Source organism: Pithys albifrons, chromosome 1 (assembly GCF_047495875.1).
Source record: "Pithys albifrons albifrons isolate INPA30051 chromosome 1, PitAlb_v1, whole genome shotgun sequence".
NCBI lineage: Eukaryota > Metazoa > Chordata > Aves > Passeriformes > Thamnophilidae > Pithys > Pithys albifrons.
In genome coordinates this window covers 44,042,260-44,068,159 of record NC_092458.1, presented here as the reverse complement: position 1 = coordinate 44,068,159, position 25,900 = coordinate 44,042,260, and the positions used below count along the sequence as shown (strand labels likewise).

Genomic DNA, 25,900 nt, shown 5'->3' with positions numbered 1-25,900 from the left:
CTTTGTGCTAATGAGTATTTGGATGAAAATATTTGGCTTTTTTGAGAGAGAGTGTGAAAAATTAAATAACTTAAATCACTTATTAGGGTTAAAAATGAGAGGAACTTGGTTTCAATGTTTGTAACAGTTCTATGGCAATATCATACTTTGAATCATTCTTTTCTATTGCAAAGGCTGGTAGAAAGAAGGGCACTTCTGCTTTTAGTATTTCCTATTATAGAGGCATGGACACACTAGATAAGACCTACACACCACCCAGGCCAGTAATTTTTTTCTGACAGCCCAGAGGCAGATGCCTCAGATGTAGGACCTACAGACAGAAGTGAGTGCACTGCTCTCCCTCTAGTGTGAAGATAATGCATCTGTTCATACAGCTTGAGCAGCTTCCTGAAGATTCATCTTGTGGTACCAGAGATAAGGAATACACCCTTTACAGATTTTTGTCTGTTGTACTGAGTGGTTCTGAAGTACAGCAGAAGCTCTCAAGTCTGATCCTTTCTTGAAGCTTCAGTGTAAAAAAAAAGGAATATCTGCTGTGACTTGGAGGCACTGTATGGGGCTGTGAGACAGAGGCAGAATCAGCTCAGGCAGATCCTAGTCCAAGACCCATAACAATTCACACCTGAACATACTTCAGAACGTTTACTGAAAATCCCTCTCTCCTGAGAGAGGTAAGAAAACACTTCTTTGTGTCTGTTACAAGGGAATAATCTAACCCCTGGTATTTGGTGCTGTTTTGTGAGGATTTCAGAACTTCCACTTGTCTCGGTCTTAATGTTGAGTTTCTCCCTGAGTTTATGGGTAGAATTTATAAAGGTCTCAACAAGAAAATGAGAGAAGTTTAGGGAAGGTCAGACATAACCAGAGGATGTGTGACCTCACCACACCAGTGAGGTGTCTGCCACTGACTCTCAAACCTGAGTCAGGCCATCTCTGCCTTCCTTAAATGATGCATGGAGCCACCTGAAATACCCTCTGTGCAGTCACCTAGGAGTGGTCAATACAGAAGTACTGAGGCAGGGCATGTCTTACATTTGGCTTGCAGATGCCTTATTCTGAGTTCTATCCACCTGGAACCAGAGACAGATGGGTTTCCACCACTGTTCCTTCAAAGCATCGACTAAGGACACTTTATTAAATACAAATTTAGGAGAAAGTAGTACAAGAGATATGTGGCCACCTTGCGATCAAAGACTCTACATGAGCAGCCCAGGGGCCAGAACCAGGACTCCTCCTGATTGTACAGGGGCATACTGTCCAAGACAACTATAGAGAAAGCTTGTCATGTGGAACATTAAATTTGTACATGACCATATTTAATCTTCATATTATGAATACATTAAATTTACTGTGGAATTGAAATATAAAAACTAGTGGTTAAAGTTTCACTCATCTGTACACTATCTATGGAGTCTGCTTTTACTGTGTCATCATATATTTACCTGAATACATATTCAGTACCTTATTGATAAATCAAAGCAATTACATACTTTACCTTTCATAGTACTACTGCTAATGAGATACTGTACCTCTGGATTCAGATTAGCTTGAATGTTCATCATGGAGCAACACCTGTAGTACTTACACAAAACTACAAATGATTAAATGCCATTTGACTCAGTGGGAATATTGCAATATAATATGCCTATTTATTATGTTCAGCTCCTTTGCTTCTAAACAGATTTCTGTTTACGTGTTAACAGCTTCCTGTATAAGAATTTTGGATTTTGGACTTCTACTAGTCTTTCTTTTTGCAAACTTTGTAATAGTCATCTCTGTTGCAACAGAAGAATGAAAATAAATTAGTACATTTTAGTAATTACAATGAATTATTTAGAAGGCAGAAGTGGAGATAGTTTACATTTAATTATAGAGTTGCCAATGTAGGGGTGATTACCTCCTTCTTTCTTGTCTGTTATTAAATGAAGTGTTCATTGAAGACCTTAATTTTTTTCTATCTACCATGGCTGTCAGATATGGGATGTGGCAACAAGGGGAGAAAATGAGGAAGGAAACAGTTTAATGCTGTCATATGAAAAGAAGACATATATAATTAGAGAGAGAGCGAGCATGGACTTCTTTCCAAAGTTATTAATTATGGCTTGGTCTTCCCTTTGGGGAAGTAGCAATTTATAAAGTATATATGCAGCTTAGGGACAAGAGATTTGTCTTTCATCACGAGAGGGATCATGGTCTATGCTTTACATTTTTTAATTCAATCTAGTGAAGTCACTAGTGGTGTATCCCAGGCCTTAATACTGGGGCCAATACTGTTCTCCATATTCATTAATGATCTGGACAAGGGAGCACAGTGCCCTTTCAGCAGGTTCACAGGGTGGGCAGACTGGCTGATGTGCCAGATGGTTGTGCCACCATTTAGAGGGTGGTTGTGCCACCATGAGCTGGAGAACAGGGCAGAGAGGAATCTCGTCAACTTCAACAATGGTAAAGGCAAAGCCTTATATGTGTAGAGGAATAGCCCCAGGCACCAGTACATGCTGGAGACCCATGGCTGAAAAGCTACTTTGCTTAAAATGAACTTGGAGTGAAAGGTTCCAGGAAATGAACAATAAATTCCACAGGAGCTACCAGTGCACCCTTCGAGGCAAAAAAAGGGAAGCAGCTTGTTGCAAACCAGAGCCTAGGGAGACTGCGCACACCAATGTGCTGTTCAAACAAATCCAAAGTTTATTCAAAAACACAGGTATTTATCACCTTAAATGACCCCGCCCCAGGTATGGATGTCCGATTCCATAGGTTAAGGCTGGAAACACGTCCTTTTAAGGTGAAAACGAAACTTGTGGGTGTTGTCCTTCAGACCACCAGAACTAGCGGTGGCAACAGCAGCTTCCTGGGCTACATTAGTAAGAGCACTGCCATAAAAATGAGGAAGGTTGTCCTTTGCCTGATGAGGCCACATGTGGAATACTGGGTCCAGTTATGAAACACCCAGTACAAAAAAAGGTATGGACTTCCTGGAGCAAGTCCAGTGCAGGGATGACTAAAGTAATGGATAAAGTAATGGAACACATTTGGCTACCTTGGAGGTCAGATTGCTTCTTTAAAGCCTGAAGATCCTGTCATTCAAATCCCATCCTCAAGTTTTACCCTTCCCAGCAGTACCTGAAAGGTGTCAAAGACGACTAATATGAAAACAAATGTTGAGGTCAGAAAAAGTTCTTGCATATGGAAAAGAACATGAATTGGTAATAACTGGCAAATCACCTACATATACCAAATTATGGGGTTGGTCCTGTGGTGTAATGGAGAGCACTCTGGACTCTGAATCCCAAGGACCTGAGTTTGAGTCTCAGTAGGAACCATCCCCCTGCAGTTCAATGCCTCCCTGCCATCTGATCCCATCAGATCTCGGATGCTCAACAGGGTCAGCCCCAGTTAATACCGGGTGCTGTAGACAGTTCTGAGGACTTCACTGTCACTGTCCAAGCTTGCTCGGCCATGTCAGATGGACCTTAGGACTTAAACGGTGGGGCCAGTTCTGCACACGCTGTGCCTCACCTAAAAAATCCACTGCGCAGGTGTGAAGGGCGCACACACGGGGAGAGCCCTTCCCAAATCTTTGTTCATGAAGTTTGGCCATACATACATATACATATACCGAATTTTGTTGTTGATAGTCTTTCCTATAAGTGTATATGTAGAAGTTTGAACAAGGTGTGATTTATAGATGAGAGGAAAGCTAATGCTTTACTTCAAGAAACTTACGACATCCTCTGAAAGGCCATAGATGATTCCTTCTAAGTGTTAGCAAGTCCTTTCATTTGAAATCCTGTGGGAGACCTCTTGTAATAAAAACACTGTAGCTGTTAGGGCAAGGAATTTAGTGAAGGGAAATAACTAGTATAACTGAATTTACAGAGAGGTTAAAATACTGATTTTGAGCTGTGAAGTGTCCTCTTGTTTCAGTTGTTGCTAAATTAAATTGCTGAACTTAAAGAGCTGTTTTCCTGACTGATGTAACCCACCCAATAACACACTATGACAATGGAATGGTCTTGGTCTACCCTGAATATTTTTTCTCCACGTGCTTGGCTTCAGTTCTTTTGATTATGAGATTTGTAGTGAATTATATCTTTATGTTTGCTGATCTGACCAAGTCAGTCTAAGGGACTAGTTAGAGAGCATTGCCAAGGGCAGGACAGGGAAGGCGCAACTGTTACTTTTGGTGGGAATGTGGTACTAGATCAGTTTAAACTGATAAAGAAACCGCACCCTTGATGTTCACTGCAAAACCTATTGTCAACACCCATTTACTGGATCAGTGCACTGTACAGTTAGATAAATGACAGAGATACTCAATCAAGACAATCTCTGTGGTGTTTCCTGAACAAGTAGTCCCTGCAGTTATACCTTTGAGTGTTTAAGAGACTGACCTTGCAAAACCCTGAGAAAAAATTGCATTGAGAGGCTCTCACTACCCATATGCATGAACTTCTGAGGGTTGCTTGTTTGTGGCACTGTCTTCAAATCACTTGATTCCCTTGTTTGCAACTAAGCAACTGTTTTTTCTCATCTTGTGTGTTTGCCTTTATTTGCCCCTTTTGCAGCATAATGTTTGCAGATGTTAATCTGTCTAAAACACAAGCCATATGGACAGAATAGCTGACATGCCATGCATTGTTCATGACATAGTTCTCACGCAACATCACTGCTCATCCTGTCTCTCTTCATTTGACTGCAGTTTTTCTAAAGTATAACGATTTCTGGGAGAAGAATTTTCTAGGTTTTATACTAACCTCTGCCATTGCATAAAACCAGGAGGATACACCAACCTTGAAATATAGTTAGGGAAGATGAGGAGAAGGCTGAGGCTGAGGTACTTTACACCTACTTTGCCTCAGTTTTCACCAGTAAGACAGGTGGTCCTCAAGACAACTGGCCTCTGGAGCTGGTAGACAGGGAGAGGGAGCTGAATATCCCTCCTGTATTCCAGGAGGATATAGTTACTGACTTACTGAGCCAGCTGGATCCTAACAAGTCTATGGGACCAGATGGGATCCATCCCAGGGTGATGAAGGAGCTGGCAGAAGAGCTTGCCAAACCGCTCTCCATCATCTTCCAACAGTCCTGGCTCTCTGGGGAGGTCCCAGATGATTGGAGGTTGGCGAATGACACCCCAATCCACAAAAAGGGCTGCAAGCAGGACCCTGGCAACTACCTCCGTGCCTGGCAGGGTTATGGAGCAGTTCATCCTGAGTGCAATCACACAGCACCTTCAGGGTGGACAAGGGATTAGACCCAGCCAGCATGGGTTTAGGAGGGGCAGGTCCTGTCTGACCAACCTGATCTCTTTCTACGATCAGGTGACCCACCTGGTAGATGAGGGGAAGGCTGTGGATGTGGTCTATCTGGACTTCAGCAAGGCCTTTGACACTGTCTCCCATAATATACTCCTGGAAAAGCTGGTAGCCCATGACCTGGACAAGTGTACCCTCTCCTGGATTAAGAGCTGGCTGGAGGGTCGGGCCCAGAGAGTGCTGGTGAATGGAGCTGCATCCAGCTGGCGGCCAGTCACCAGTGGTGTTTCCCAGGGGTCCGTACTGGGTCCAGTCCTGTTTAACATCTTTATTGATGATTTAGATGAGGGGATTGAGTCCATCATCAGCAAATTTGCTGATGACACCAAGCTGGGAGGGAGTGTCAATCTGCTGGAAGGCAGGAGGGCTCTGCAGAGGGATCTGGATAGACTTGAGAGATGGGCTGATTCCAATGGGATGAAGTTCAACAAGGCCAAGTGCTGGGTCCTGCCCTTTGGCCACAACAACCCCCTGCAGCACTACAGGCTGGGCACAGAGTGGCTGGAGAGCATCCAGGCAGAAAGGGACCTTGGAGTACTAATTGACAGGAAGCTCAACATGAGCCAACAGTGTGTCCAGGTGGCCAAGAAGGCCAATGGGATCCTGTCCTGTATCAAAAATAGCGTGACCAGCAGGACCAGGGAAGTGATCCTTCCCCTGTACTCTGCGTTGGTGAGGCCACACCTTGAGTACTGTGTTCAGTTCTGGGCCCCTCAGTTCAGAAAGGATATTGAGGTGCTGGAGTGGGTCCAGAGAAGAGCAACAAGGCTGGTGAAGGGACTGGAGCATAAGCCCTGTGGGGAGAGGCTGAGGGAGCTGGGGTTGTTTAGCCTGGAGAAGAGGAGGCTCAGAGGTGACCTCATCACTGTCTATAACTACCTGAAGGGAAGTTCTAGCCAGGTGGGGGCTGGTCTCTTCTCCCAGGCACTCAGCAATAGGACAAGGGGGCACAGGCTTAAGCTCTGCCAGGGGAAATTTAAGTTGGATATCAGAAAAAAATTCTTTCCAGAGAGAGTAATCAGGCATTGGAATGGGCTGCCCAGAGAGGTGGTGGATTCACCATCCCTAGGGATTTTTAAATGCAGATTGGACTTGGGGCTGAGTGCCATGATCTAGTAAATGGACTGGAGTTGGACCAAGGGTTGGACTCGATGATCTTGGAGGTCTTTTCCAACCCAATCGATTCTATGATTCTATGATTCTATGATTTACAATGATACAGTTCTTGAAAACCTTTTTGCATTGTCAGTATATTTTTCCAGACTTCCCAGAATATTCAGAGTTGAAAGGGACCCATAAGGATCATTGAGTCCAACTCTTAAATGAACAGCCCATACAGGGATCAAACCCACAACCTTGGTGTTATTAGTTATATGCTCTAACCAGCTGATCTTTGACCTTTGAGGTCCTTTCCTGCTTGCTTCCAATTCCTCTTTGACATCTTTTTCCTTTATTTTTCTTTCAAATCCTTTTCAGTTACTTTGCTACCTACTTCCAAATTTCAGGCTCCCTCTTCTCTGTGTCTTTCCAACAGTGGCACTTGCTAGTCACAACTCCCCTCTGCTCTTTTCATGGACTAAGTTTTGACCTGGCAAGCAATGATTTGTGTATATAATGGGGCTCCCTTATTACCTTTGGAAGGGGGAATATAAAAGATGTATTTACTCAAATAACTGAATACTGAACAGAGTCCCCAGGAAAGTGGTCACAGCACCAAGCCTGCCAGAGTTCAAGAAGCATTCAGACAATTCTCTCAAGCACATCGTTGGGTTCTTGGGGTTGTCCTGTGCAGGGCCAGGAGCTGGACTCCTGTGGGTGCCTTCCAACTCAGGATAGTCTATGATTCTGCTGGACCTTTTGGTGTTGAATATTTTTATTATATAGAATATTGAATAGCATTGTAAGTACTATAGTATAATGACAAGGGAGAGATCAAAAAACTGATTTAAAAATGTTTCCTAGCAAGTGAGGTGGAATCCTTCCCAACAAACATTTCAGTGTTATTTGCAATAATGGCCAAGAGTTGCTTGCGTATACAGAAGTTTGTATGTACATTGTGCTCAGCTAATTCTATTCTGCTATACTAAGCAAGGGATTAAAATGGATATTCCAAATATCTCTTATGAAATCTGTTTAAGAAAGTTTGCTCTCAGTTTAAGTGGAATTATCTTTAGTTCCAGTAGGATACCCAGAAGGAGAAAATACCGAGTAGGTCTCCAAGGCTCAAAACCAATGCTATGTGTATAAAAGCTTTAAACTTATGTCCATTCTCCAAGTAAAATTTCTGAGAAACAAAAAAAATTCAGGTTCAAAATCATGTGTCTTTGGCCAAGATTCCTGGGAACTTGCAATCTAGACTTTGGACTGGGGTGTTTCAGACTTTAAAATGGTGGCCCCAGCAACACTAGGAAGTAACTCTTGTACCACTCTGAGTGAAGAAATAATTTGATCCAAATGTTGCTTGTCCTCACCACAACTATTTTTGCAGAAAACCACAAGATTTTTACTGTCTGAATGCAATGGCATGTGAATTGAGCTCTCCGATGGGTGCAAAGAACTGCAGTTCTGGCAGTTTCATTTCCCCACTCATCAAAAAAAAAAAAAAAAAAAAAAAAGAAAATGAAAAAAGACAGAGAGTGCCCCAGTGTGACACATAACTGCAACATTGGATTTTTTGGTATCACTTAAACAGAGAGCCAGGGTGCAGCTCAGCTGTTTGTAACCACAGAAACAAGAAATGTTATTTGGAAGGAAGGAGGATGTACACCAATTCTACTACGTCTGAAACCTGACAGTGTTTCTTTAAAATGTCCTTAAACCTGTTTAACACACCCCTACTTCTCACCACTCCCTGGGAACACACACCACTTATAGCAACTTGTAAATCAAGAAAAACCAAACCCAGCAATTTATTCTCCAGTGTGCGCTGGCTATTTTCACACACCCAGCTTGCCCATATAATTAAGCTACAAGAGAACTCACTCACTAGAAGCTTTCTGCTTCAGCCTAAAATGCATTCAGCATTGAAATTTTAAATGTTTCAAATATGCTGGAGCAAAATTGCAGATTTCAAAATTAAATTAAGAAATTAGAGAACTATTAAAAATTCAAAGATTTTGATTTTGGCACAATGCTATGAGGTTCTGCTCAGAGATTCATAGAATATGCCAAACCTAATTTATACTATTTGTCTGCTGCTCAGGGATCCAAACAGAGTGAATATAGATATCTACAAGTAAAGCAGCTAAACCCCTAAACTAAAGTCTCACTTGCTACAACTGGAGGATTTAAATCCAGAAAAATCTGACATACTCCTTCTAAAAATGTAACGAATATTTACTTTGTACCTGTGAGAAAAAGGGACTGCCAGGAAAGCACAATGATTTTTTGTTTTTCTCTGTCGTCTCATCTTACAATTTCTCTATGGTTCAGACTCCTACATGGCCAGATTATAGTTTCCTTGTCACACTTTTTGTGTAAGTGGCCAAAACGCAGTAGGGAAGCTGGTTTTATAGATGCAGTTATGTTGAGACTGCAGAATGAGCCTTGCAGCCTGAATTTTGGCCAGACAGAGAGAGAAAAAATAAATCTGAATCCTTGTTTCCTTCTCCTTCTAATTTGGCATGAAGTCACAGCTTACTTCAAGAAAAAAAAATTATTTGAAATCCTGCCATTACATGGAACTCATCTGACTTGTCTAGGTGTTTATGGTGCAGATGCCTACATCTCACTTGTCATTTTTATGTTCCCTTTCAAAACAGTGGAGAGAAATAGTAACTTCTACAGCCCAATCCTCTGACCTACTTTAGTCATCTGCATTAGTGTGAGATCACATTAGAGGTGTCTAGAGTGACAAATTTAGAGGTAGGAGCGTAGCTTTTGATGTAGCCTAGCTTTTTGGCTAAATAGGGCCTGGATGGAAAGTCTCACCCAGTTCTGAGGAAAGAAATGTTTGAAAATAGCTGCCACCTGTCTGGCTTCTTCTTCATTGAGTAGACTTCAAATTATTTGCTTAAAAATTAATTGGCATTTAGGTCTCTCAGGCTAATAATCTGCATGAGGATCCAGAGCAACCTACACTCAAAATTATTGGGTTCTTCACATTATGCTCTTAAAGCACCGTGGCAGGATCTGGAACCTGAGGAACTTACATGGGCCTCTGTGATTAAATCCAGATAATTATAGTAATTCTGCTATGACTCTTTCCCTTGTAATATCACCCAAATTATTTAAAAATCACCCTGTTCCAAAGCACGGCCTTGTTTTCATGTCACTGAACGACAGGAACAAAAACAAATAAAAAACCTTTGCCTCAATTCTTTGGGTACTGAACATTAAAACTTACACAAAAGATTTCTTCTGATAATATTCTTTCCAAATTACTCGCAGTTTGGAAAACAACTATTAGAAAAAGATAATTTCCTGAAAATAAAAGAGAAGGAGAAGTTGATGTTTAAAATGTACTAACTTCCACACATTGTAAAAGTCTATTTGACCAGTTTATATCAAAGGATAAATATTTTATAAAGGCAAGAAGAAAGCTCAGTTGGTCTTCATCTTCTCAGCTCATAAAGCCCTATTTGAAGATGTGCTAATTTAGGAAATGCACTCTCCTTTCTTTCACATAGTTTGGGATTGTAATCTGCACCTCCTTGGAAGATGGTTGGGAATGCTATTAAACATTCTACTTCTGTGGAGAAGGGAGAACAACAAGAAAGCTGAATTCTCCAGAAAAACTGTGAGGGGAATGTGGAGGGAAGATGACATTTCTGTGATACAATTTTCAATTTTACTCCTGCAGATTACCCACATTTCAACAAATGTCATAAATCTGCCTCATTATTTTTTTTCTGTTATTTGAAGAGGTGAGCAATTTTATTGGATTGCAAAGGTATTTATGAGTAAGGAAAGAGCCTTATACATGTGCTAACAAAGTAAAGTTCTCTCCATATTTACATATATACTACTCTCCATATTTGTCATGTAACTAGAGAAAAAATTCATTCTGAAGAAACTAAAACAACAATGCTAAATGGCTCTTGGTTTATGGGCTGAATGACAACCCCATCACAAAAGAGACTGGTTTATTTTAACATCTGAAGCATCAAAAGTTGAAAAAAATTATAACCTTGATTGTATTGGTAATTGTTTATCTTATCACCTAAGACTTAGGAAATAATTGTAATGCAATTTTAGTTATGTGCCTTATACAAATTTTGACCACATAACAAAGCAGTGACAGTCCTTAGCCCAATATTCTGTCTTCAACAGTTGTAAAAAGTGAATACTTGGGAAGAATAGGGAAAGTGCTCTTACAGTCTCTATCAATTTGCTTGTCACAGTCTTTCTTAGCCCAGTGTAGTTTCTTTTTACTCAGTAACCATCAATGCATTTCTTCCGCAAGCTTGTCTTGACCCTCATTGAAGTGGTTTATGTATGGGTACACACACATGCATAAATATTTATGTACGAACACAGATATGAACATGTGCACAGGTACAGATACACACATATATAAATAAAGTGTTTCATTTCATAAACTAATGGAAACACATCTTCCTGAAGCAAGGACAGCTGTCCTACATCTGTGGGAAGAAAGATCTCTTTCTTTTTTCTTTTCTTTTTCCCTTTTCCTTTTCCTTTTTCTTTTCCTTTTCCTTTTTCCTTTTCCTTTTCTCTTCCCCTTTTCCTTTTCCTTTTCCTTTTCCTCTTCCTTTTCCTTTTCCTTTTTTTTCCTTTTTTTCTTGCTCTTTCTTTTTCTTCCTGATAACTTAATATTGATGCCAAACAGCTCTTGTACTGCTGGAGAATTGAAATACACCCTTCTCATACTGTTTGTTATGCTTTTTACACCACTTACACCTTCCTTCACCACACTAAAGAGTCCTAGATGATGCATTTGTTCCTTGTGTTCAGAAGTAATTTTATATCTTCCATCATCTTTTTTGTCCTTCTCTGAATGTTTTTAAATTCAATTCCATCCTTTCTAATTCCCATTTTTTGCCTTTGTCTTATTTCTGCAGTTATTGATTTTGGAACATATTTTCTAAGAGCTCTTCTAACAAGAAGCTGTTTTGTGCTAACTGTACCACATCCAGTGTTTTCCAGGAAAGGGGTCAACCCTACCTTCCTTCCATACTCATATTCAGCTTTCATGTGGGTAGAGAACACGATCACAGTCTGTAAGATTTGGTAGCATGCATAGCAGTTATGTGTGTTGATAACACCATTATGGAATGCACCTGTCAAGATTTCATGAAATAGGTGAGATACTGGTTCATCAGGATTTTTTGACTGATATAAAATTTCCATGTAGGTTTTCAAATCACAGTCAAGTTCTCAATCAACTATTTTGATCCAAATTATAAAAGAAAAATGACCAGAGAAAAGGCTGCTCAGCCCTAGCACAACACTAGGATAAGGAGAGGAAACAATCTATAAGATGAGTGTAATGGGAAGTTCCTCACATGGATGCCATTTTATGGGGCAGGTACGTGTCCCTATCTGCACCATAAAAAGAGCAGCTGGGGGTGGGGGGGGGTGGGGGTGGGTGGTGTCACCTATGTATTTATAATGCCCATGACCAATTAATCGCTATGAGAAAAATTCAGATAGGGAGCAGAAAAACTTTTCTGCCCTTAACTTTGCTGCCTCTAACATATTTTTAAAAGATGACTTTCCTTGCGATCAGCACAGTTGGTTCTTTCCCAGAGCTCTGGCATTTCTAATTGATAGAGATGTTACAAAGTCTTTCTTATTTTTTAATTAAAAAAGCACATCTAATCATAATTCTCACACTCCCTCTACTGTTGGTCAGAATCTGATTTTAGTTTCTTTAGCCACTCATATGAATGTTCTTTGCTAATTCAGGTGCTGGCAACAAATTAACAAATAAGCTATTTATCAACTACATAACTTATGAAACTGGTTACAGACATTCAGTTGGTACCACACAGATGTCATTTGACCTAGCCAGATTTCCAGCACAATTTTCCTTAACTGATTTTATCAGTAACTCTGTGTTCTTTAGCTAAGGCAGTAATGGCAGTTGTACAAGATCAAGATGCTCAAGTTTAGCATGCTATGGACCAGACTTTCAGGGACTTCTGCAAGATATTTCACTTATTTGCAGTGTAGAGAGCTATACAAATTGTGGGAAAATAAGGTCCACTAACATTGTGAACTGTGTATCTCCATGAAATGTGTTGGTACCTGCTGTAAACAGAAGACACTGCTCAGTCATTTTCCGTGGCAACTAGAAGATGTGAAAAGGTTTAGACATTATGCATGCTATTTATAGCATTTTTTTCTTCCTTCTTTAGTTTATGAACTTTGCCACACCTTTTGGGAGAACAATGGACTGCAAATACGTCTGCATTATGACTAAAGTTTTCTTAGCATTTAAAAAATGCATATGAAAAAGCTCTGACTCTGCTCCTTCCTGTATTCATAAAGGTGTGGTTAAAAAAAAATATTGCATGCCTTACTTTAATCAGCTGAAAGTTCTTCTCCAGGAACAGCAACCTGCAATAACTATAGCAAATGTAGGCTGGGCTGGCAAAAATTAATCAATAAAGCACAATACTACTCTTGGTGCATTTTGGAATTTCATATCAGACTTAGTGAAATGTTGTACTCACTTTAACAGTAATATAATCTAGTGAAAACATCTTTAAGTTCTTTTGCTTCGGCACAACAGCTGTCGCTATATGATATTACAAAATTACTCTTATATCTAGCTATTTTAGTCACCCAAGTGATAAAATGCTGAAAAATTACAACATAAAAAGAGAGAATTCCATACATAATACCTAAATATTCACTTAGATGGTGGTGAGACCAATATCTGTATGCCATAGGAAAAGAGCTGTAGATTTATTCTCTCTTGTTAAACTTTATTTTCAGGAGGTAGAAAAACTGTGGTGATGGTCTTCCCTCAAACAAAAAATTATAACTCAGTGGTAAGGTAGTCTGCTGGTAAAAAATGGGCTGTTACCACAAGGCAGAATGATTTGAGATTGGATTTAGTTATAGGCCGAGTGACTTTTCCAATTGGTAAGCTCTTGCTTTCTTGTCCCATTCCTTGAAAGAGTTAAGCATGTGTAAGGAGGTTAAAGAGCACAGTTGTCTGTCTCGAACAATGTCAAGGCCACAGAAGGAACTTGCCATAATATAAGCCACCATAGTGAGAACCTGAGATAACAGAAGGGAGGAATTTGTGATGGGACAGCCCTAATTTCAGACCTCGCAGAGGCAAGATCTGGTTAGCACATCCTGGTTAATGCATCTGGATAAAAAGTCCCACTGTGGCTAACTGTGTGGAAAGAAGCAACTGCTCATACACACATCACTGGTCAAAGATCACTCTAATTAATGTGCCAAATGGCATCTGCGACCACCAACGACACCTCACTGAATAAACCTCTGTGGATACCCAGAACTTGGACTATGTAAAGGTGGCACTGTTGTCTGGCTGTTAGGGAGAGAAATGACTTGTTTGTAGAACTGGCTAAAGTTTAGGGCTTGACATGCTTCAATGATCTCAGACCTAGGGAGAAGTTAAAAAAGCTTGGGAAGAACGATGTACCACTGATAGCGGACACAAAGAATGTAAAATTTACAGAACACAAGAACATTTGGCAGAATTCCTAAGATAAGGAAGAAACTAGTAAAACCAACTCAGCAACTGTGTTGAAGCAGCTCAGACTGGGTAAAAGGTAATTCTGCCAGGGCAAGATCAACTCACAGCCAACTGACCCAAGAAACCCACAGATTCAAGAGAAAGACTGAGCATGAAGACTAATTAGCATTAGAGGCAAGGGAATCACTTAACCAATAGAAGATAGACTACTAATTCTTAAAAGAACTATTTAATTTGTAGCCAATAAGATGTATAAATAGTGAAATGTTTTGAACAACCCTGGGATCCCCACCACACAGAAGGACCAACAGGACACCACTGGGTCCAGGGGCAGTGACTGTCTTCTGCTTGATCTTTTTCCCTCTTTCTCTCTCTCTCTCTCTCTCTCCCCCCACTCCCCCACCCCCTCCTCACCTCTTTTCTACTTCTTTCTATCTCTCTGCCTCACATTCGTTGTTACATAAAATCCATATTATTGACTTGGGCATATGGTCTCATTTGCACATTAATTTGGACAGATTCATCTCTTACTAGCAGGATTGTAACAGCATGTTTGGAGATGAGCCTTGCACGTGAATTAGGCAGAAGAATGCTAATTTTTGAGCATGAAGGAAAGAACAAAGTTGTTACAAAGGATACCAGGCATCTGGCTCTTCCAGTAGTTGCCCTTTGCAGGCAGCCCAGGACATTGCTTATCTACTTTTAAAACCTGCATCTTAGTAGGAGCTAGGATGCCCATGGAGAAAGGGGGTTTCCATCTCACCAGATCATTAGTATATTTTATTTTGACATGTCTGTCTAGATGCAAGAGAACCAGAATCTTCAGGGGCAATTTAAATAAATCCCATGGAGTCTAATGATAGAATAATGTGCCCATGGGAAAAAGTCATGCTCCTTATTTCTCCCTCTCCTCTCTGTTGCAGTCATGGATGATACTGGTATTCATGCAACCATTTCTAATCTGGTTCTGAGTCACACATACCTCTTGGTAAGGTTGTACCCATAGGCAATACGTTCCCTTGGTTAATTATTTTGACTAGGGTGAAAAGTACCTCTGTACAAAGAGGTATCATAGGTCCCAAGCATCGACTTATTTTATGTAGGGCTGGACTGGGAATTTAGGGAGGAGCAGGTCTTGTGTTAGTCACCTTCAAGAGGAAGGTGTCACCCTAGGTAAGAGCATCATTTCCTTTTCTATTTCCTGTGCTGGGTTCTTTTTTTCTAAAAGTGACCCTTCCCCTTTCGACTTAACTTGTTTGAACTGCTGCCTATGTACATAAGAGATCTTCCACCAATTGTGACCAAGAAAAATTTGCAGCTGGCTCAGATGTGCAACCCACCTCCCAGATAAAGGTTACATTAACTAGCTGTGTCTGCCTGCTAAATGCTGCCTGGCAGCTGGCCATCATCCATTGCCAACACCTATCTGTACATTTCAGAGTGTTTAGTTTTAGTCATCTTTTGACATGAGTTATATTGAACACAATTAACTTTGGAAAAATCAGATCCACTAAATAGGGCCAAACTAGTTAAATAATTAGGAGTAGGATTTGGACTTGAGCAATATTCTCTGTTTGTCTATACTATTTTCATGCACACTCCTTGACACAGTTTTGCTGCTGTCAATTAGTTATCTCTGAAAAAAAGACTTGGGCACAGATATCTCCAGTACTAGTGCTGGACTGTTTTCAATTGGACTGTTGCTGAGGTGGCAGTTCTTTCTGGAAAGCAAGTTAGTGATACAGGGACAGAACATGCTGTGCTACTTGCCCTCAAGGCAAAGACTTGGCCTTAGTATGGTTAATTTAATAGGATAAATGTATCTGCTTTATCTATATCTTGAAACTCAAAAAATGTAACAGAACTTGCAAGACTGTCTTCAAATCTTTCAGACACACCAGTTACAATAATAGAATCTCATAACCCAAAACACAGTAGTCAACCAATCCTACTTGGAAAGTTCGAAGTATTAAAGGATTTCATGTTTGGAGGACTGAGTGTATGAAAAAATATATATATTCATGAAATATTCCTCTCTTTTTGGGAGGAGTCACAGAATCATATTTGTCAAAAAAGTTGCCCTCTGAGTCACTGCAAATTCCCAACTTTCTGTTGTGAATCGACATAAAGCTCAATAGAGCTAGAGTCTATTATGATATTTTCATGATGCCATCTTACAAATGTTAGTAAGAATGTGGAGGTAGCACAATATTTTGCAATAAATTTTTCACTGAAAAATGGAAACTCAGCAAAAATTGACAAGAAAATCATGTAAAGAAAAGTGCATTTTACTAGCCATCAAAGGACATAGACTTTGTAGAAAACTGTATAAGCTAAAGCTAAGAACACTGAACACAACCAGGCTGTTCAGAGAACCATGAGAATTGGGAAGTATCATAATGTATTGTCACTGTAGGATGCTATAAGCATTTGACCATTTGGCTTTAGTAATACTGAATAAGCCATTCAAATCTCAATTCTGGCATTTCTGAACTCCTTGGGTTCAGTTTTCTGCCAGTGCTACTGTGTTGTAAAATGTCAACATCGCCTACTGGCAGTTTCTTAGCAGGCCTTCGAAGAATTCTGTGAATGACAAATAAGCCTCCATTGTTGATGAGGTATTTAAAATGAGCCTGATTGAAATGTCCTCTAATATGTGCTAGAAATCTAAGTAGCAAGAGATAGTGGCCTCTGATTACTAATCACTAATATGTCCCTATTGTTTGTTATTAATAAAGAGGATTTAGCCTAGCAAGGAATTCTAAGACACTTCTTGGTTTTTCTCAAAAATCATGTCAGGCCATGCACTCTGCTAAATCAAGCTATCAGAGTGATTTTGGTGGAGTTATATCCAGTTATATAAGCCTAGGATGAGGCCATTTATGCTTGTATCTATTTTTCAGAGAACACTCTCTTTTTTTTTTTTTCTTGAGAGAATGGCAAGCAAAAGCTGAATATTTACCTGACTCTCAGCAAGTAGGTTACTGATAGGTAGATGTGACACGAGTTTCTGTTAGCTCCAAAGCACCATACTAGATAAACTAAAAAAAAATAAAATCCTTCAAATCTGATAAATGAATAGTAGAACATGACCCAGTGAAATGATGAGGAAAATTGCATCCTTGATTAAAAGCCACTGGTTTTCAGTACAGATGCATATACATATATATGCATACAAATATATATAGACTTGCTTCTCTCTTTTGCATTGCTCTTTTTTGACACCATGGAAAAATCTTTGTGTAGAATACTGTCTTTCTGTGCTTCAACTTGGCTACTTTCTTGAGAGTGAGAAAGGGAATAATGGAGACATAATTCAGTTCTGAAAAAGTCTGAGAAATTAAATTTCACTGTATCCATATTTCTGTCTTCCTTCAATTAATTTGGACCTTAAACTACAGAATTAAAAGAAAACTGAAACCTGACTGCAGAACAGTTCACACAATCTAGGAATGGCTGGATTTGTGATTGATCTCATTTGTTATACTGAGATCCAGAGGCAAAGTTTGAGTTCCTCTGAATTTCTGAAATCTGAATTTCTTCAGAGTATGTGAAATTTGCTCATGGAAAATGTTATGGATTGATTTCACCATATGGTTTTGCTGAACAAGTTCAATTCCTGATAGATGGCACTGCATCATACATTCTTTATTCACCAAGAACAATACTTGCATGTGGTTTTCATACAGAAAACAAGACAGAATGTTTAGCAGTAAGTTAGATTTGCTTTAGTGTGAACAAATACTTCGGGTTGGTATTTTTTCCTTTTCCCAGCTTTGAAATAGTAAGTAATCAGCACAGCTCACACCAAATATTCGCTATCCATTGAATATACTGGTTGTTGCAGATCAGCCAGTAAAAGACAGCTGGCCCACATTATTCTTAAGCTGAGGTCAGTACCATTGTTGGAATTTCATATAGTGTATGTATTTCCTGTAGACTATCTATTCTGTCACACCAAATGCTTAGCAAGGACTGACTTAAAATAAGCCTTGGGCTTCTTTTGGGTAGCAGAACTGGCTTGCTCTGTCCCATAATTTCTTCTCTGTGTTCAAAGGCCATAAATACTGGAAGATACCAATTTAATTTCTCCAGACTTTATTGTTTGCATCTCTATTTGTGTTTCTCAAACATTTTGGCTAAAGAAGGCATTGCTGTGAGACAGGTTAAGCTTATCTATGATTTACAAGCAGAATTTGTCTGGGTTGAACATAAAATGATAATTTCATAACATGTAACACCTGGATTGTGAAAGAAAAATGTTTCAAAACAAAAACATATTCCTAGTCTCAGGTGTTATTACTATAATTCAAAGCTAGACATCATTTCAAATTAAAATGTATGTATATTTTTAAAGTTAATTCCCATTTAATGCTAATTCTGCATTTCTTATGAGGAATGACATCTGTTTCATTTGGGAGGCAACTATAAATTCTCAATATGTCTGTAAAGAGATATATTCACAAAAGTTTCTTCATGATTGCAAAAAGAGAAACATTCCAGGACTGCTATAAGTATTTTTCACTTTCAGAAACACAGAAGTCGAGATGTAGAAAATTCAGAAATATTTGCATGCTTGTATTCATTAATTCTGATACTTGTGGTAGTTAGTAATTTATACTTGGTATTTTCTTGTCTGCTGCTCTGCTTCATCAGCTCTATTTCATCAGATATAACTAATGTTTAGACAATAACTTCATGCTACTAAGTACCAAGCCTATGAAGAGGTAAGCATCAACAAAAATAAGGACTATTACTAAGTTATGTCATGTCAGAGTTTGGTTTATTTGTGTTCAAAGAAATTAACTTTCAAAAAGACAATAGGACTAAAGGTTTCCCAGCATCTTGCTTGATGATTTCTCAAATATTTCATTACAAAAGTTTTCCAAATATAAAAGAAGCGTGGGCTTGTGTAAGCTACATTAAAACCAGCCACTGTATGTTAAACAGAAGCGTGGAGTTGTATACACTATTTCTGTAAGAAAATTGTTGATTCCATGCTACTGTATTTACTAATAATAAGGCAGTTCTCAGCCTACAAATTTATTTGCAGCCACTTTAAAGAGAGAGAAAAAAAGTGAAGGCAAGCTCTTCTCTTGTTTCTGTTTGTTGCTGGCTGTACTGAAGGAGAATGCAAATGTGCACAGATAAGAGAGTCTTGCAAGTTCTCATGTGGGAGGGATTTCCTCCCAGGTCTTTTGCCTCTGCCCGCATACTCAAACAGTGCAAATACTTTATGCAGATCAGATCCCAGTGTGTGTTGCCCATGTAACACTTTTGCAGAATTTTTCTTTGGTGAAATAAAGCATTTCTTCACGTTCTTCTGTGTGAATATCTTAAAGCCTGTAGCTGAGAGGCAGCCCTATAGCTCTGCAACATGTATTTCTGTAGAAAATCCAAATAACTCTGGTACATTTTTCCAAATGGTAATTGCTTGGTTTTCTGTTTCAAGGTCTGTGAAACCCAGCCCTCCTGCACTTGAAAAGTACAGCAAGCACAGAAGGATAACAACTCACCCGTACTTTTAATTGATCTGGTATTTCTACAAGGTGCCACCCTTTTCCACACCTCCTACCTCCTTCTTAAGTGACTCAGCCTCTGAGAGAGAAATCTCTTGAGTTTTCAGACAGCTGGATGGCAAACAGCAATTCAGCTCTCTGTCTGCTTTGACTGTGCCTCACTCCCAGCTATCTCCAGGCTGACGAACCACACTGACCCACGTTAGGACACAAACTTCTACCATACCTAGGTAAGGATGTTCACTCTTTTGGCTTTATACACCATGTATGGAAAGTCCTGAATTTTCAGATGTTCTCTGATTTCTTAGAGTCCAGTTAAGGATTCTCTTTCAGAGCATGTGATTTTCAGTAAGTGTGGGGTACTGACTATGATAATCCAGCTATAAAAGTTTTATGGTTTAGGTGTTTGGATTCCCTGGATCTTTCTGACTTCTGGCCATACTATCTTAATTACTTCATTATTTACATTATATTGCTAATTGTATTTTATTCTAGTGTTAATACTCTGATGACAGACTCACTGTTCAGATCACTTTTCATGAATGGCTGGTTTTATGTGATTTTTGCTCTTTTGTTAATTTTATTGCTTGTTTATTCTTTCTTTGGAATTTTTATATAAAATTGAAGAGTATTTACTCTTTTCTCCTTTACTTGAATTTGCTTCAAGTTTAATTTTTTGGCAAAAAACCCAATTGGCAACGGTTCACTTTCATTTTCACCTCTGCAAAAGGAATAGCAAAAATACCCATTCTACTTGGACACAATGACTTATCTATACAATTAACTGAACCCCTGTATAGACAGAATGGATTCTCCACCAAAAATCTAGGAAAGTGAATGATGCAGCTGAATGAGTAAAATTATCACCCCCTCTTCTGCACTCTATTAAAAACCAGAAAACCTACCACATTTAAAACTGATCACATATTTCTAATTTGAAACTATGTACAAATTTAGGGTTTGACTTAGCAGCTGATTTTATATTAGTGACAGTTCCTAAGCTTCTTTCAAAACAGAATCTCCTCCACCCACGTCCTGAAAAACCAGTTTTGAGAGTTCTTTCAGCCATGAAGATGAATGATTTCTGTCATACATTCATGTGTTCTGTAGTCCTACCTTACCTGTTCAAACCTTGCCTGTTTTCTCTTTTACACCCATACATCTTATTTTTATTTTCTGTGAGAGTTGCTGTTAATTCCATGGCTGAAACAGTAGAGTAAAATATTAATTTAAACACAGTGTATCAATTCCAAAAGGTCCTAAATATATTATATGGCTATTGCTCTGATATGTATCTTTTTTTTAAAAAAAAATCAATCTAGGAACACATTTTTATTATTCTTTAATGTCAGTAAAGTAAATTTAGTTATTTTTAAATGCAATTTTTAGCAAAGGGATGTGTTACTAGTGGTAATTTTGTAGGAAAGAAAGAAGAGTTATTCATTGAGATCTGCACCTCACAGAGTGGCCTTTAAGGCTATTTGAAGAGATCATATTCTTGACTGAAATAACAAGTTTGGATTATGAAAGATAGTACAGCCTGACTGGTTCTGGCTGCGATGGTGATTTGTAAAACAGCCTTTATCTGGAATGAAGAAATATAAATTCTTATTTGATTTTAAATAGAAGTGGCATGATCTGCCAGCCCATTCACAGCACTATTGATGTATGAGAGGAGAAATAATGGATGTAGAGAAAAATTGGTGTTCCAAACCAGAAAGATTTTACCTCACACACTTATAGATCCCTGTCTAGAAGAACAACTGTAATGATGTGTGTCCCCAGTGCCTTAGTTCTAAGGTTTGGAGATCTCTTCTGTACGAACTACTTTAATCACTTGCTTTCTCACACCTACTATGTTCAAGAGAAATGATGGAGAACGTAATGAGGTTTGCTGACATGAAAGTTGTTAACTGAAAGCAAGGGAATACTGTTCTATGTTTCTTAACTGTAATTAAGACCAAATATGCTTTTCTGTAAAAGTCATATTTTCCACATTAATTTCATATAAATGAAAGCTAAGCCACATACTATAGAATTGACATTAAGAGTTATGGTGGAAATCAAAAAGTAGAGCTGGAGTAAGTTTTCATTTCTAATGGAATAGTTCTAAAATTTTCATCTCCATTTGCTCACAAGGTACTGAGTGTTCAGCTTACTCCAGAGCAGAATATTTTTTCAAGAAGATGAAATTTTGGTGGCAAGTTTCATATTTGGGATAAATGAAGAACAAACTATATACACCTATTTTCCATATGGCAAATATTAGATGCTTTTGAAAAGCTGTGACTTGAAGGACATGTAACAAACAGCAGTCAGCAAGCTGTGGTTGTGTAGAGCCATATATAAGAAACCTGTTTGTTCCAGCTGGTGTTTCATGTGGACGTGCCAAACTCAGCTACTTCTCTACAATCCAGGCTGCTTTAAAAATGCAGCAGGAGAAGCTGGATGACAGGAAAATTCTGAAAATTTTTGTTTTAAACCAGTTGTTCTGTTACAACTAATTGTATCACCCAGTTCATTAATAATATTGGAAAGTTTGACATTTTAGCCATTTGCATTTGGCAATGCTTTATATCAAAAACCTCAGTATAAAAGCAAAGGTTTTTACTTTTAAAAGAAGGTGTATCTATCTCACCCCTCCTTCAACATATACTATGTTGACTTACTTATTATACACTGTGATGATATGCAGTCCTTTTGCCTCTAAGCTGTGGAAATAAATATTGTTTATTAAAAGCAAAATGCATATAAACTGAATATTTATAAGTAAGGTCTTAATCACTGTCATAGCTAGAAGCCAAATAACAAAGGGTAGTTTGTTGCAAGTAGTTCAGTCTGATGTGGAAAATATAAATCTTACAGGAAATGCTTGTATTATTCTTATATATTTTTTTAAATACAGTAATGCATATATGTGAAGCCTCATCACATAGAAAGCTACAGCCAAGAGCAGAAGAAGGAAGGCAAAAGGAATGTGTGATGGAAGAATGGGTGTGTTCAGACCATCTGAAAACTAGAAGGTCTAGCTTTCAGAATTTAAGGCAGGCCTGAGATATTCTGCTGATCAGACACTGCAGGAGGCAGAAAGGAGATGTGTGAATATAGATATTTATGATAAAAATAGGATTGGAGACCTGTGCTGCTTTCAGAATAAAGTCAGGTTAGAGGGTAGTTTGACTTCCCCTCAAGTTTTTTCTGAATTTCTTTGGAATTATATTTGCATTTCTTCAAAAATGGGTGAGGGTCTGAATCCAGGACTGGCATGTCTTAAAGCCATTTCAGAACTGCTCACTGGACTGGCTGGGGCAGTTTTAATTTTCTTTTTAAGTTTCCTGACGCTGTTTTTAAATTCAAATTACACTGGAGCTGCATTCCTGTTTGTTTTTGTTTTGCATTCCAGCTGAGTTGTTTTGCTTCAGTGGCTGAGATCCTATTAAGGATGTCTGAACATAATTTACTACTATAGAATAATATAGAAGCCTGAACTCCTCCTTCTCACAAAGTTCAAAACTTTTATTTTAATCTCCCCATGGGCTAAAGATAAGCTGTTCACTGACCTGTGTGAACAATGTGACAGTTCCAGATCTTTATGAGCTGGAATTTTTAAAACTAATCCTCATAATCTCTTGTTCATTCCCCTTTCCAAATACACAGATGGACACCGAGTTCAAAATAGTGAAGACCAAGAAAAAAAATGCTCTGATGAGCTGTATTCTGCCTCATTATTCTTTTCAAAGATCCCAAAATTTAAATCTTACTCTGACAATTCTTGATTGTTTGTGCTATAAAGTGAGATTTTTTTTTCAATTTGCATTTTAAATTTTAATAATATACAACTTGCAAATTCAGAAGCAAGAAGAAAGCCTTGAGAGCAATATGGCAGTATTCTGTAGGCCTAAAAGGCCTGGATTTAAAATTTCAGAATACCTGGCACATTTTCAGTCCTGACTATAAAAGGGACTGTTCCTGTTTTTTATATTCATTTATGCAGACTACTTTTGGGTTGGGAGACTAAATAGCAGTTTATTTTGGATGCTGTGCACATGTGGAACAGAAATACTGTTTTGCCCTAAAATCATTAAAAAATAAATATAGGACAACAGACAAAACACAGTTTTAATTAAATGGTGGAGGATGAAAGAAACACACTTGATGGACTTTCTTTTGTCTTGCATGGTTACACGAAGGACCTGCAAACCTGCTTTATAGCTGCTTTTCGTGCTCTCAGTGTCACTATTATATAGTTAATAGTAGACAAACTTCAAAATGTATGGATTTTTTACTTTGGCTATAATTTTTATTTCAGAGCAAATGCCTGAGTTTATTTATTTCTAACAAAGGCATATGATGCTTCCTTGTCAGTTCTGTGAGAAATTTCAGTTTCTATGGCAAATATTTAGGAAGGGGGGCTATAGTCTAATGTAACGTCTGTGTAGCAGTTTCCTATCATTTTTAGTAAGAAATATTTAAATTTCAAAATCTGTATTTTAAGCAAGATCTTCTAAGTCTTATAAGGACCACATTTGGTTTAATTTTCACATAAGAAATATCTTCTTTGAAAGTTTTATGATTCACTTCCCTTAGCAAATGGCTTTAAAACTACTTACTAGAAAATAAATACTAATTTCTTCTATATAAACTATTACTTCTTCTTGAGATGAAGTGCCAGTTATCATTGTTTGTAAAATATACTGAAGTATCAAACTTTCTGTTATCCCAAGACTGACTGTCTGCATCAGATGTTGCCAGGCTGAAAATGTAAATAAATCAGAGACATAAATAAATCTCTTCTATCTTAGGAGGAAAATTTATAAGGGGAGTGGTAACTATCTAAAACTGATTGATAACCTACCTGAACAGTTTCTAGGAAATTCAGTGCATATATGTTTAAAAACTTATATAAATATTTTCAAAAGATATTTTATAACTGATTGCAAAATAAATAAGGCTACCATAGCCCCGAGCATATTTTTATTGTGTGGGAACCAGATCCAACAGTCACGTGTTTTCTACACGCACTGTGCCAATGCCTGTTTGACATCAACAACTAAGCTTAAAAAAATAAGAATGTGAGTTGGAGCATTTTTTAGTAATTATCTGCAGTAAAATCATAGAAAAGAAAAATCTAATCTACATGCCATCCATCGTTGTGGTATCCACAATGTTTTATTGTCAATGTTAACATTTTTATTAAGCTTTTGCCAGAATCCAAAATCTTCTTCCCCTCCCATCAGTAACAAAAGAGCCACAGTCTCCAGTCTCAATCCATTCTGCCTTAAATGGGGGAGCAATGCACTTTACCTCTGTAGTGAGAAAAATACAGTGTCGCCCAGAGAACCAGGAATGTTTCTGATTCTTAAGGAGTGCTTCTGTCATAAAAATTGTTTGCTGGTGCTTCTGCAAATCTTAGCAGCCTGACAATGGAACTGGCTGGGAGCTCTCCAGCTTAACTTTGTTTTCCTAGAAAACACTGCTTTTCAAAAAGGAAAGCATTTGCTAAAGAGGGTCAGTTTTGGCCACACTCTTAAGTCAATGTTAGCTTAGAGGTTTTTTTAACTTAATGGAGAAGTTTATGCCATTGAAATGTCATTATGTTCTGCTTGATGCTTTCTCTAGGAAAACTGATATTCACAATTCAGTTTCAAAACAAAACATTAAATCTTTTGAGTGTCTCAACTCTCAAATAATAATTGCTTTATTAAACTAGCGCTCCTGGAGGCTCATTTTTTAACCTGTTTTGAGATAAGGGAAGAAATCAGTGCATGGAAAACTGTTGCAGGGCAGCAGAACACTTTGTGTCCTGGCCCCCTGCGGTAGCTGCTGGCCACTGTGGGACCCCTCAGCAGGGCTGGGTGAGCCCCCCTGTGCTCTAGGTGCCACTCAGAGCCACAGACTGATACTATCTTCCCAGCAAGCTTATCACCTCACCCCATTCTTCATTACTGTCTTGCCCTCTGAAGGCTCTCACTACACTATTTGTTCTCAGGGAAGGAGCTCCCAGCAAGGGAAAGGAGGGAGAGGCAGCGTGACAGGCAGAGCACAGGGCAGGAATACACCCAGGCATCACCGGGCAGGGAAAAGCCATCCCCATGCCCCAGGTTCAGTCTGAGGAGGGCTGCAGCCAGTACTGAGCCATTCCACCCTATCAGACTACACTTGTGCTGGAAGGTGATCAAAGTGGACAACTAACTTAAGCTGTCTTTGGAGATAATCCTAATCTCCTCCTTTTTTTGTCCTATTTTCTTTTAGGTTCCCACAGAAGGACAACATCCCACAGAACAAATGTCAGCTTTCAGCATACGAAAACAGTCTCCTAATCAAAGTGGTAATACTGAGTCTCCTCCATTTTCTGCTCTCAGGGCACTTGGGGGCTGAGGCATGGCCCCTCCTTTCTAAGCATCCCCTCCCGCAGCTCCCTC

General features: G+C 38.7%; 1 protein-coding gene across 2 annotated transcripts in view; it reads left to right on the top strand.

The window, feature by feature from the left end:
* The window catches only part of SCEL (sciellin), an 80,869-nt gene that overhangs the window by 13,336 nt on the left and 41,633 nt on the right, over positions 1-25,900 (top strand). For both annotated transcript variants that reach the window (XM_071549687.1, XM_071549679.1), the window contains exons 2-3: positions 19,412-19,708; positions 25,731-25,806. In XM_071549687.1, coding sequence (XP_071405788.1) covers positions 25,764-25,806 — 43 coding nt within the window. In that variant the 5' untranslated portion in view covers positions 19,412-19,708; positions 25,731-25,763. The remainder of the gene's footprint in view (positions 1-19,411; positions 19,709-25,730; positions 25,807-25,900) is intronic.